Source organism: Poecilia mexicana, unplaced genomic scaffold, assembly GCF_051168715.1.
Source record: "Poecilia mexicana isolate PSO_F unplaced genomic scaffold, ASM5116871v1 scaffold_23, whole genome shotgun sequence".
Lineage (NCBI taxonomy): Eukaryota > Metazoa > Chordata > Actinopteri > Cyprinodontiformes > Poeciliidae > Poecilia > Poecilia mexicana.
This window is the reverse complement of record NW_028263392.1, coordinates 19,835,937-19,849,249: the sequence shown is the minus strand read 5'-3', so window position 1 is coordinate 19,849,249 and position 13,313 is coordinate 19,835,937. Positions and strand designations below refer to the sequence as shown.

Below are 13,313 nucleotides of genomic sequence, written 5' to 3'. Positions count from 1 at the left end.
ATCCCTCATATGGAGTGGAAGACGTAGCGATCCTTGAATAAGCGTATAAATAACAACATTTTAGGCTGATTTAAAGAACTGAGAATTTAAACAAATGATAAATGATAATAAATGACACTCTAAGGGAAGAGAAGACAATTTCTACCTCATTTTTATTAATTTAGTTGTAACTTTTTGGTGACTTTAATCATGAGATGTCGCAGTTTCTCATTCAGTTGTTTTGACGCTTTCCTCTGTGAAGTTTGTCCCTCTGTGGAGGCCGTAGTTGTATGCAAACATGGCGGCAGTCAGCGACAGCGAGGAGGACTTTGTGAGCTTCGGGACTCCGCTGGAGCCTCTGGAAGAAGGTGAGGTCCGGTTCAACAGCTCCGTCACACGTTTGCCCCCTCCATGAACTCCTGCAGGGTGTTGGATGACCGGAAGAACCGGAGGAAGACATATTTACGGAGACTAAGCTAGCAGGCTGCTAGCTGAACCAGACAGAACCGAACCTTGAGATTAGAAGCCAGAGCTGGTTCTCCTGCTTCAAATGAAAATGTCCCTCAGACTGAGGACTACGTGTCCTCAGATTAACATCTGAAGCTCCAGACGGTTCGATTCAGAACTAGTAAATGTGTTTCATATGTGTTTCGTATGTAACTTTTGTATAATTTTTAAACACATTTGTTAAATTTGTCACCATGTTGTGACAATATAGCATAATATGGATCATCTGTGCGAAAATCAAGCTCCTCCACCTCCTCCCAGTCCTGCTATTATCATCCGCAGAAGTGGACCGCTCCGGGTCAAAAACAACCAATCAGAGGGAGGAAGAGGTTCTTAGTGCTGTCAATCACTCTAATGTACATGCTGCTGAATGAGCTAGTGGTGAAGAAACAGCATGCCTTTCCAGGAAAACGGTTTGTCTTCCTAGAAAGTCAGACAAACCTTTCCAGGAAGACATGGCCATGCTAACTAGCCTTAGCATTGTATTTCTGGAGGGAGAGGAACTGGATTAACTGGTAACCCAGTTTAAATAACTTGATTTAAATTTGGACTCACCTCACCTTTAAAAAACACATGTAAAAGTAAATTGAAAACTTTAATCTGCAATATTTCAAATAGGTTAATTGAGGCTGCATGACTTTATCACACATTGAAGACTTTTTCACAACATGGTAATTAGTTTGCATCTCATCACTAAAACACATTATAAATGTTATATGTTTATAGACTTGATTGGATGCCAGTTTGGGAGTAAATCAGGAGACATTTCTCGTTCAAATGAGAAACTTTCTCGTTTTGATAAGACATAAAAATACACAGATCAAAGGACCTCTCTCTGACTGTCCTGTTTCTTCCTAATGTCAGCGGTGCATACTGTTACTGTTCTTTATGGTAACCTAAACATTACAGAGCAACAGGAGTTGCTGGTTGTTATTTATTGCAGGTTGCTGGCAGAGAGCTGCCTCTCTCGCACCTACCTCCACCAGCGCTCAGCATTCAGGTGGGGAAGCCGCGAGACTGCCTGACGGACCCGTTGCATGCAGTCACTCATCACACCACTAGGTGGCTCCAAACAAAATCAAAAATACATACAACCATCACAGACACACGAGCTCTTCTCTCTGTTACATCAAGATATAACAAAAATAGGATTCTTTTTGTTATATCAGGATTTGGTGAAATTTCAAACCATATAATAAAAATAAAAGCACATTTTCTAAAGTTGTTACACTAACAGCGTCTGAAAATCCCCACAAGTCTTGCTTGTGGGGATTTTTCTTATTAAAAATACAAGATATTTTGGTTTTACTGAGATAAAAATCTCATTGTAAGTTTTAACTTGTTTAAATTGTAGTTTTCTCGTTTAAAAAAGAAACTACTCCTGAATTTATTTCCAAGCTCTAGCAGTGGGCGCTGTGGGGTTCAATTTAGAAAATCTTCCTTTTACCAGAATGTTTTATCAATTAACCTGTCATTCACGAGAGGACCCAAATTTGGGTCCTCTCGTGACAGGGGTGTCAAACTCCAGTCCTCAAGGGCCGCTGTCCTGCAACTTTTAGATGTGCCTCTGCTGCACCACACCTGAAAAGAATAATTAGGTCATTAGCAAGGCTCAGGAGAACCGATCTACACAGGGAGGAGGTAATTAAGCCATTTCATTCCACTGTTTTTTACCTGTGGCACATCTAAACACTGCAGGACAGCGGCCCTTGAGGACTGGAGTTTGACACCCCTGTCATTGTGAATGACAACCTGTGAATGACAGGTTAAAGGTTGTAGGAGCTGGAACTCAACCTGTTAACATTAGCTGTAGCGCCACCTGTCTGTCCTCCAACCACCAGCTTAAAGCATGGTTTGTCAGATTATTGAACCTTTTTAACTTTTACGAACGTCCTGTCAGTTACTGTTTTATGACGGATTTAGCTTTGTAAACATTTTAAAAGACACAACAAACACTTTGATAAAGGCACATAAATAGGTCTACCTGACCCATAGAAGTTTCATTGGTTATTTTTATTTATGATATTAATGTTATTTTTGTATGTTTGTTTCATGCGGCTTTGGATGCAAATTAGCATGTTGCTAAATCTGGTATATTTATGGCTGTTTTGGTACTTTGAATCATCATATTCAAATAAATTCAGTCAGTTTTATAAAACTTTTAATCCTGGCTTAGAAAGGTGACGGGGAGTTTGCCTCCTGGACTGAAACTGGGCGCTGGTTCCACTGGAACTACGTCCAGAACCTCCAGCAGAACGGCCTTCTGCCCTGCTGCTGAGGTTCCAGCTGGTCCTGGATCAGAACTGTTCTGCTAACCCCGGCCTGCGTTTCCAGACGAGCCTCTGAAGAAGCCAGTGCCGCTGCACGAGCAGACGGTGAAGGACGAGAGGGGGCGGTACCAGCGGTTCCACGGGGCCTTCACTGGAGGCTTCTCAGCCGGATACTTCAACACGGTCGGATCCAAGGAAGGTCAGAACCCCGTTCTGGTAGAACCGCTCATGTTTGGGTTCATTTGAATTAACAGAAAATTAAGGACATAAAAAGAAGAAACATATTGTGACCAAGTTCAAGTTTACATATGCAAACATCAAATGAAAAAATATTTCATGCTTTATTCTTCATTATTTGTGTTGTAAATAATTTTAAAGTAATAATGTTGTTAAAACGATGGAAACTAAGAGACTGTGGTTCTGATGGAGGACAGAGATTCCTGATCATGTCTTAAACTTAGGCTGGACCCCATCAACCTTTGTGTCGTCACGGCAACAGAAAGCTGAAAAACACCATGCCAGACCTGAGGATTTCATGGATGAGGAGGTAAACCGCAGAGGGTCTCCATTAGACCGACTCCAGTCTGTACTGGGGACAGACTGGGAGACAGACTGGGAGACAGACTGGAGACAGACTGGAGACAGACTGGGAGACAGACTGGAGACAGACTGGAGACAGACTGGGGACAGACTGGGGACAGACTGGAGACAGACTGGGAGACAGACTGGAGACAGACTGGAGACAGACTGGGAGACAGACTGGAGACAGACTGGAGACAGACTGGGGACAGACTGGGGACAGACTGGGGACAGACTGGGAGACAGACTGGGAGACAGACTGGAGACAGACTGGGGACAGACTGGAGACAGACTGGGGACAGACTGGGAGACAGACTGGAGACAGACTGGAGACAGACTGGAGACAGACTGGGTACAGACTGGGGACAGACTGTGGACAGACTGGAGACAGACTGGGGACAGACTGGAGACAGACTGGAGACAGACTGGAGACAGACTGGAGACAGACTGGGAGACAGACTGGGGACAGACTGGGAGACAGACTGGAGACAGACTGGAGACAGACTGGAGACAGACTGGGAGACAGACTGGGAGACAGACTGGGAGACAGACTGGAGACAGAGTGGAGACAGACTGGGAGACAGAGTGGAGACAGACTGGGAGACAGAGTGGAGACAGACTGGGGACAGACTGGGAGACAGACTGGAGACAGACTGGGAGACAGACTGGAGACAGACTGGGAGACAGACTGGAGACAGACTGGGAGACAGACTGGAGACAGACTGGGGACAGACTGGGGACAGAGTGGAGACAGACTGGGGACAGACTGGGAGACAGACTGGGGACAGAGTGGAGACAGACTGGAGACAGAGTGGAGACAGACTGGGGACAGACTGGAGACAGACTGGGGACAGACTGGGGACAGAGTGGAGACAGACTGGGGACAGACTGGGAGACAGACTGGGGACAGAGTGGAGACAGAGTGGAGACAGACTGGAGACAGACTGGGGACAGACTGGAGACAGACTGGAGACAGACTGGAGACAGACTGGGGACAGAGTGGAGACAGACTGGAGACAGACTGGGGACAGACTGGAGACAGACTGGAGACAGACTGGAGACAGACTGGGGACAGACTGGAGACAGACTGGGGACAGACTGGGAGACAGACTGGAGACAGACTGGGGACAGACTGGGAGACAGACTGGAGACAGACTGGGGACAGACTGGGAGACAGACTGGAGACAGACTGGGGACAGACTGGGGACAGACTGGGGACAGACTGGGGACAGACTGGGGACAGACTGGGGACAGACTGGGAGACAGACTGGAGACAGACTGGGAGACAGACTGGGGACAGACTGGGAGACAGACTGGGGACAGAGTGGAGACAGACTGGGGACAGACTGGGGACAGACTGGGAGACAGACTGGAGACAGACTGGGGACAGAGTGGAGACAGACTGGGAGACAGACTGGAGACAGACTGGGGACAGACTGGAGACAGACTGGAGACAGACTGGGGACAGAGTGGAGACAGACTGGAGACAGACTGGAGACAGACTGGGAGACAGACTGGAGACAGACTGGGGACAGACTGGAGACAGACTGGAGACAGACTGGGGACAGAGTGGAGACAGACTGGGAGACAGACTGGAGACAGACTGGGGACAGACTGGAGACAGACTGGAGACAGACTGGGGACAGAGTGGAGACAGACTGGGGACAGACTGGGGACAGACTGGGAGACAGACTGGAGACAGACTGGGGACAGAGTGGAGACAGACTGGGAGACAGACTGGGGACAGACTGGAGACAGACTGGAGACAGACTGGGGACAGAGTGGAGACAGACTGGGAGACAGACTGGAGACAGACTGGGGACAGACTGGAGACAGACTGGAGACAGACTGGAGACGGACTGGGGACGGACTGGAGACAGACTGGAGACGGACTGGAGACAGACTGGGGACGGACTGGAGACGGACTGGGGACGGACTGGAGACGGACTGGGGACGGACTGGAGACGGACTGGGGACGGACTGGGGACAGACTGGGGACGGACTGGAGACGGACTTGGTCAGGAGGGACATGATGGATTCAGACACCAAGAAGTGCTGACCCTGTCTCCCTGTCTGTCCCTGTCTCCCTGTCTGTCCGTGTCTGGCCGGTCGGCAGGACTTTGGTGAGCACGGCATCGCCCCCAGAGAGATCACCACCAGCCAGGAGTTTTCGTCCAGCCGCAGAGACCCGACTGCAGAGAAGGCGAGGGCCGTTGGCGCCCAGGCGGCGCTGATCCCTGGGGACTCGCTGCTGGAAGAGCTCATCGCTCCGGCCAGGTAGGCGCCGCCCCCTGCTGGTCGCCGCCGCGCCCCGCGGAGCCAAATGTGATGACGGTGGAAGGTTGCGGGTTCTATTCCCAGGTCGTCCGTCGGCGTGGAGCTGCTGACCCGGATGGGCTGGAAGGAGGGCCAGGGCGTCGGGCCGCGCCTGAAGAGGAAACCCCGGCGCCAGCTGCCAGGTGCGCACAGAACCCCGGGCTCTGACGGAGACGTTCAGGAGGTCCAATCAGAACCACGGCTGGTCCTGATGCAATAATGGATACGATGCTACAACTCACTACGATACATCCATCCATCATCCATCCATCATCCATCCATCCATCATCCATTATCCATCCATCATCCATCCATCCATCATCCATTATCCATCCATCATCCATCCATCCATCATCCATCCATCATCCATCCATCCATCCATCCATCCATCCATCCATCCATCCATCCATCCATCCATCATCCATTATCCATCCATCATCCATCCATCATCCATCCATCCATCCATCCATCCATCCATCCATCATCCATTATCCATCCATCATCCATCCATCCATCATCCATCCATCCATCATCCATCCATCCATCCATTATCCATCATCCATCCATCATCCATCCATCCATCATCCATCCATCATCCATCCATCCATCCATCCATTATCCATCATCCATCCATCATCCATCCATTATCCATCATCCATCCATCATCCATCCATCATCCATCCATCCATCATCCATCCATCATCCATCCATCCATCATCCATCCATCATCCATCCATCCATCCATCCATCCATCCATCCATTATCCATCCATCCATCATCCATCCATCCATCCATCCATCCATCATCCATCCATCCATCATCCATCCATCATCCATCCATCCATCCATCATCCATCCAGCCATCATCCATCCATCCATCCATCATCCATCCATCCATCATCCATCCATCCATCATCCATCCATCCATCCATCCATCCATCATCCATCCATCATCCATCCATCATCCATCCATCCATCATCCATCCATCCATCATCCATCCATCATCCATCCATCCATCATCCATCCATCATCCATCCATCATCCATCCATCCATCCATCATCCATCATCCATCCATCCATCATCCATCCATCATCCATCATCCATCCATCCATCATCCATCCATCATCCATCCATCCATCATCCATCCATCCATCCATCATCCATCCATCCATCATCCATCCATTATCCATCATCCATCCATTATCCATCATCCATCCATCCATCCATCCATCCATCATCCATCCATCATCCATCATCCATCCATCCATCATCCATCCATCATCCATCCATCCATCCATCATCCATCCATCATCCATCCATCATCCATCCATCATCCATCCATCCATCCATCATCCATCCATCCATCCATTATCCATCATCCATCCATCCATCATCCATCCATCCATCCATCCATCATCCATCCATCCATCATCCATCCATCATCCATCATCCATCCATCCATCATCCATCCATCATCCATCCATCATCCATCCATCCATCCATCCATCCATTATCCATCATCCATCCATCCATCCATCCATCCATCATCCATCCATCCATCATCCATCCATCCATCCATCCATTATCCATCATCCATCCATCCATCATCCATCCATCCATCCATCATCCATCCATCCATCCATCCATTATCCATCATCCATCCATCATCCATCCATCATCCATCCATCATCCATCCATCCATCATCCATCCATCCATCCATCATCCATCCATCCATCCATCCATCATCCATCCATCATCCATCCATCCATCATCCATCCATTATCCATCATCCATCCATCCATCCATCATCCATCATCCATCCATCCATCATCCATCCATCATCCATCCATCCATCATCCATCCATCCATCCATCCATCCATCATCCATCCATCATCCATCCATCATCCATCCATCCATCATCCATCCATTATCCATCATCCATCCATCCATCCATCATCCATCATCCATCCATCCATCCATCCATCATCCATCCATGTCTTAATGTTCTTCTTTATCTTAGTGACAGCCGGAGTTTGTAAAACCTACGGCTGTGCGCCGCCCCCTGCTGGTTCGGAAGAGTCAGAGGTAATCAAAGTGTTCTTCAGTCTTGGACCAGAACAGATGGAGGTTCTGGAGTTTCTGGCATTCGTGTCTTTCTCCTTCTTCTTCTCTGTTTCATTCAGCCTGTTCACTTCCTGATCTGTTTCTGCTAAGGAGGATGATGAGGAGTTTGCTCCAGAGGACGTGACCTTTGCCCCTAAGGATGTGACTCCAGTGGACTTCAGCCCCCGGCTGGGGGTGCAGGGCCTGGGGTACCGCGGTCTGGACCCGGGCTTGGCGCTGCCGGGCCGGGACGCGGACCGCCATGTCCACCTGTTCCAACCCCAGTCCGAAACCCGGAGCCGGCTGTTTGGAGACCGACCCGTAGGGTCTAGGAAGGGAGGGGTCGCCGGGCAGGTGGGCTTCAACCCTCCTCAGGCTTTAACAGGTGGAGACCCGGCCGGTGTTCACCTGACCTTTGACCTGCAGGCGTTCGGTGTGGGAGCGCTGGAGGACGAGGACGAAGATGTCTATCACAGAGACTCTATGTCCAGATACGACACGGTGCTGAGAGACGAGGAGCCTGGAGACGGACTGTACGGCTGGACGGCTCCACAACAGTACACCTGGAGGACAGGTGAGGGGACAGGAGGACAGGTGAGGGGACAAGTGAGGAGACAGGAGGACAGGTGAGGAGACAGGAGGACACGTGAGGAGACAGGAGGACAGGTGAGGTGACAAGTGAGGAGACAGGAGGACAGGTGAGGAGACAGGAGGACAGGTGAGGAGACAGGAGGACAGGTGAGGAGACAGGAGGACAGGACTCGTAGAGAACAAAAGGAATGTTGAGCTGAAGCTTTTTCGGTTCCAGCCTGAGAAAACAGCCTGATTGTTAACGAATGCAGCGTCTGGGTGACAGGAATGTAGATAATGAGTATAGATTGGCTGTTGCTGTAATCCGAGTCTGAACCAAAGTCAGACTAATAATCAGATTGAGGTTTGCTACCACTGCTGGTCGTAGGACTCTGGGCACATCAAGTGGTAACAGCCGCATCAAACATGCTCACAATGTTCAACATTTAATATTTTAACATTTATTGATGGAGAAAAACTGTCAAAGCCACAATCTAACAATAAGGGCAGGTTTTAAATAACATTAATCAGAATTTATTGACAATGAATCAAAGTCTTATAAGAAGTTTATCATGATAAATGTTGCAGTAAATGGAGGCGCTGCGGTGGTGCAGGGGTTAAACACGGCCCACGTAGAGGAAGGCCTGGGTCCTCGCCGCAGGTCCACAAAGTGCCACTCATAAATGATGAACGTTATAAATGATGAGCAGTGATATAAATGGCCGCTGCTCTCACTCTGTTGGCAGACAGAACCAGAGACGCGGCGTACCTGGGGAAGATCCTGGACGGGTTCACTCTGGCCCAGAAGCCTCTGGAGCAGAAAACGGTCAGCCTGCACCCTGCCGCCGTCTCTTCGTGGAGGAAACTCCTCCTGACTCCTCTGTCCCTCCGCAGGTCTTCCCTCCACCAAACCTCCCCAGAGACTACCGTCCCGTCCATTTCTTCCGTCCTCCAGTGGACGTGTCCAGGCTGTGTGGGGTCAGCCCGGCGCTGGCCGAGGCCCTCAGGAGCTCCAGGGGTCACATGGTGAAGGAGGAGGCGCAGCAGGGCAGCCGCCACCAGCTGGACTCTGGCCAGAGGGGGGCGCTGCTGGGAGAGGACGCCCTGCAAGGTGAGGCATGCAGCGCTCCTGTAAAACCAGCAGGGGGCAGCACAGGCCACATCAGATGAACTGAGAGCAAATAAAAGTTCTGATGAATGAAAACATTAAAACCTAAAAGCCTGAGAAGTGCTGAAAAAAGGAGCGAGCTGCAGCGTTGAAATGTTTCTGCAGTGTGTGAGGAAAAGCCGGGTCAGGAACCCGATCCAGGTCCTGCTGTCACTCAATGAGCCACATTTAATTAGCTCTATATTTAATAATGATTATTCCTGTAACATTTTTAATGCGCTTAACAGACTTTTACTATAAAATAAAAACAGAAATGCAGAAATGTTCATTAAAATGAGTAACACGGTAAACCCCAGCAGGATATGAATACTTCCTGGGTTTGCTGGAGCATCAGTGGAGCTCATCAGATTTCATTCTGACTGAGCATCTAGGATGCAGTGCTGGAGGAGATCTATGTGCTCTAGATCTTGTTGTGGAAAATGTTCTTTAACAAAACCTGTTTCAAACCCAAAGAGCCAGAGACAGAATATATTCTAATCAGTATTTATTCGACTGAACGCAGTCAGTAGACAGACCTGGAGCCGAACTCAGCGACAGTTTCATTCATTCAGTAACCTGCTTGGTTACAGATCAGATTCCAAACACACGGAGCGAAGCAACAATTTACCGCCGAGGCCAGAGACGTTCGCAGGGTTTGATCATTACATGGGAATCATTGGACTAATGCATCGATTCGCTCATAATCATGTAGCCATCTTTAAATTTTTCACTACAATCTGCCCTGGGTCACATGGTCAGGGTGACGTCATCGCGCAGTTGCCCTGTGTTGGGTGTGATGGTCCGTAAACGTCCCGTCTCTGACCCGGTTCAGGTTCTGGTTCTGGACCTGGTTCTGTCATGGACCTGCTGCGACCTGAGGACCGTCAGCGCCTGCTCAGCCTCCGGACCGCCGCCGCCCAGATGCCCTCCCAGGACGCGTCCCAGGCTCCGCCCCTCTCCGGCCTCCAGCAGGAGGCGCTGGTGGCCTGGAGAGGCTCCTCTTCTTCCTCTTCCTCTTCCTCGCAGAGCTTCAAGCCGTTTGAGAAAACGCCGGGGAAGCAGGCGCGCTATGAGCGCTACCTGAGCCGTCTGCAGCAGGGTGACACAGGTAGGAGGAAGTGATGTCAGAACCGAGCGCAGCTACCTGGGGAACCTGTTGACCTGAGTCAGCCAGCAGGTTCTGGTGGTTCTGAGTCGGACCTGGCCTGAACCGGGTCCCGTGTCCCGCAGGCGCCCTGGAGCAGAGTCTGGACCCGGCCATGACGGAGTGGGAGCGCGGCCGCGAGCGTGAGGAGTTCCTCAGGGCCTCCATCTTGTATCGGCCGTCTTCCTCCTCGCTGTCGTCCCGCTTCACCCGCGCCCAGCAGCCGGACGCCGTGGACGCCGGGGACGCCGTGGACGCCGGGGACGCCGTGGACGCCGGGGACGCCGGCCGCGACCAGCAGGTAGGGCGCCGCTCTTCCTCAGCTCCTCTTCCTCGCCCTCTTCCCCCTCACCGCTCTGTCTGGTTGCCAGGGCGACGGCCAGCAGGCGGCTAGCAGGACGTTTGGGAAGCTGACCAGAGAGACTCTGGAGTGGCATCCGGACCGGCTGCTGTGCAAGAGGTTCAACGTCCCCGACCCGTATCCCGGGTAAGAGCCAGACAGGAACCGGACCAGAACCAGACTGGAGCTGAGCTCTGACTCTCATTGGTCCCCAGGTCGGCCCTGGTCGGGCTACCGAAGGTCAAAAGGGACAAGTTCTCCGTCTTCGACTTCCTGACGGTCTCGGAGCGCCAGGAGGTGGCAGGTGGGTCCGGCCGGTCTGGAACCGGATCTCTGACGCCTCAGAGCCGGTTCTGGATCCGAATGCAGCGCTGATCCATCAGGAAGCCTCAGATGGTTTTCTGTGACGTAGTGTGGCAGGGTCAGAACCCAGTAGAACCCGTGTTAGCTGCAGCACCAGTCATGTCTGGAGTTTAACTAGGCCGCGTCCTGACCTTTGACCCCAGTCTCAGGTTTTTGAGTCCGTCTTCCCACAGCATGATGCTGCCAAGCAGATCTGCTCTTGGCCGGGTCCAAGTTCACAGGGTGCCGACACTTTGTCCTGTTGTGGCTCTGCAGCTCCTCCAAAGCCTCTGGAGGAGAAAAAGTCCAGGTGGGACATCTCCAAGGAGACGGGCCACACCCAGAACCAGGCCGGGTCCGAACCCTCCGGGCCGGCGCCAGATCACCGCCCGTCTCCTCCTCAGGTCCGACTGCTTCTGTTTCTGCTTCTGCTCCTGGTTCTGGACCATAACCTCTGTTTCTCCTGCAGGGGCCGCCAGCAGAGCCGTACACAGCCAAGGAGGAAGAGGAGGAGGAGGAAGAACGGCCGCCTATGGATCTGTTCAGAGCCATCTTCATCAGCTCCTCCGAGGAGAAGTCCTCCTCTTCATCAGAGGAAGACGGCGATGAAGACGAGGAGGCAAAGGGAGACGAAGAACCGGTGAATTTGTTTGGCATTGCCTCCTCTTCGTCCTCCAGCCGCCTTGCAGGTCCTGTCCTCTCGTCCCCTGTGGATTTTCCCAGCATGCCTCTGGCTCTCAGTTCCTCTTCCTCCCAGATGCCAAGCCGGGAGGAAGACGAGGAGTTTGGACCCAAGCTGCCGCCTCCTTCAGCAGCTGACGGTGAGAAATCCTTTAATCTCCATGGCAACCATTCAGCTGCTAAACGCCTGGGTGGACCTAGCCCCGCCTTTGAGGCGCAGCTCCTCCCCCTCTCAGCTCCTTCAGACTAGCCAGCAGCAATTAGCAAACAGCTGCTGAGCTCATTATAGGAGCTGCTGCTCAGAGCAACGCTGGTAAAAACGTTAAAGGGTTAATAGAGGAGCCATGTTGGATGTCTTCCTGGAGGCGTAGCTTCAGGAAGAGCAGGAGCTTCTTAAAGAGACAGAGGCCCAATTTCATGATGTTAAAACAGGAAGTAGTATTTGATATATAAAGAATTTTTATAACTGACAGTAAAATAGTTGTTCTAAAATGGAACTATGTGCTGGAAAACAGAACACTGCCCCTTTAAAACGTCTGCCTGTTGTTCTCCTGTTCAGCCACAGGAGGCGCCATCGCCGCCTACCAGAGGAGCAGCAGGAGGAGCAAAGAGAAGAAGCAGAAGAAGAAGCAGCAGAAACACAGGAAGGAGAAGAAGGTAGAGGAAGATGAAGAAGAGAGCGCATCGGCTCCTGCGGGCCCCGCCTCAGCTTCTCTCTCTGTTTCTGCAGAAGAAGAAACACAGGAAGCACAAGGCGAAGCAGCAGAAGAAGAGTCGGGAGGAGGAGTCCAGCAGCTCTGAGGACAGCGAAGGCGTTCAGCCTTCCACAGACGACCTGCTGAGAAGGTCAGAGGTCACAGAGAGCTTCAGGGTTCTGTCGGACCAGCCCATCTTGTTCTAACCAGACCTGTCTTTGACCTGGTTCCAGGCTGAAGAGCATCCGGACCCTGAACACCTGGTGACCCCCAGAGCCTCTCTTCTTCTGCTGTCTAATAAACACTTGAATCATCTGAGTGGTGGTGGTGCCTTCATGGTCAGTTGGACTCTGCAGTGTCCTGCTGTGCACTGAGCAAACCTGGTTCTTCTGGGTTCTGGTCCAGAGGAGTCCAGCTGTGATGTGTCAGTTCCTTTCACCTGACCAGGTTGAAGCATTCCCATTGGGTCAGAGATTTCTCTATCAGGCTGAGGAGTTCCAGCTTCCTGGAGGGAGGAAGAGCTGAAGGCTGGAAGAACCTTCTGATAGCGAAAAATATAAATATATAAACACATATGTAAAAGTATAAAATAAAAAATATGACACAGATATGGAATATTTTTAAGAATGTATTTTAG

The 13,313-nt window shown here is 51.1% G+C and overlaps 1 protein-coding gene across 2 annotated transcripts in view; it reads left to right on the top strand.

Moving 5' to 3' along the window:
- Nucleotides 1–13,284, top strand: part of gpatch1 (G patch domain containing 1) — a 13,525-nt gene extending 241 nt beyond the window's left edge. Inside the window, exons 2-19 of one of the 2 annotated variants that reach the window (XM_088003312.1) lie at nucleotides 242–347; nucleotides 2,821–2,955; nucleotides 3,218–3,303; nucleotides 5,452–5,612; nucleotides 5,697–5,794; nucleotides 7,675–7,739; nucleotides 7,869–8,331; nucleotides 9,074–9,153; nucleotides 9,222–9,438; nucleotides 10,307–10,582; nucleotides 10,705–10,919; nucleotides 10,990–11,105; nucleotides 11,174–11,262; nucleotides 11,577–11,704; nucleotides 11,770–12,121; nucleotides 12,541–12,638; nucleotides 12,712–12,827; nucleotides 12,910–13,284. In XM_088003312.1, coding sequence (XP_087859438.1) covers nucleotides 278–347; nucleotides 2,821–2,955; nucleotides 3,218–3,303; nucleotides 5,452–5,612; nucleotides 5,697–5,794; nucleotides 7,675–7,739; nucleotides 7,869–8,331; nucleotides 9,074–9,153; nucleotides 9,222–9,438; nucleotides 10,307–10,582; nucleotides 10,705–10,919; nucleotides 10,990–11,105; nucleotides 11,174–11,262; nucleotides 11,577–11,704; nucleotides 11,770–12,121; nucleotides 12,541–12,638; nucleotides 12,712–12,827; nucleotides 12,910–12,943 — 2,799 coding nt within the window. In that variant the 5' untranslated portion in view covers nucleotides 242–277 and the 3' untranslated portion in view covers nucleotides 12,944–13,284. Of the gene's footprint in view, nucleotides 1–203; nucleotides 348–2,820; nucleotides 2,956–3,217; nucleotides 3,304–5,451; nucleotides 5,613–5,696; nucleotides 5,795–7,674; nucleotides 7,740–7,868; nucleotides 8,332–9,073; nucleotides 9,154–9,221; nucleotides 9,439–10,306; nucleotides 10,583–10,704; nucleotides 10,920–10,989; nucleotides 11,106–11,173; nucleotides 11,263–11,576; nucleotides 11,705–11,769; nucleotides 12,122–12,540; nucleotides 12,639–12,711; nucleotides 12,828–12,909 lie in introns of both variants that reach the window. The other variant, XM_088003313.1, reaches the window with a different exon arrangement.
- Nucleotides 13,285–13,313: the final 29 nt, after the last annotated feature.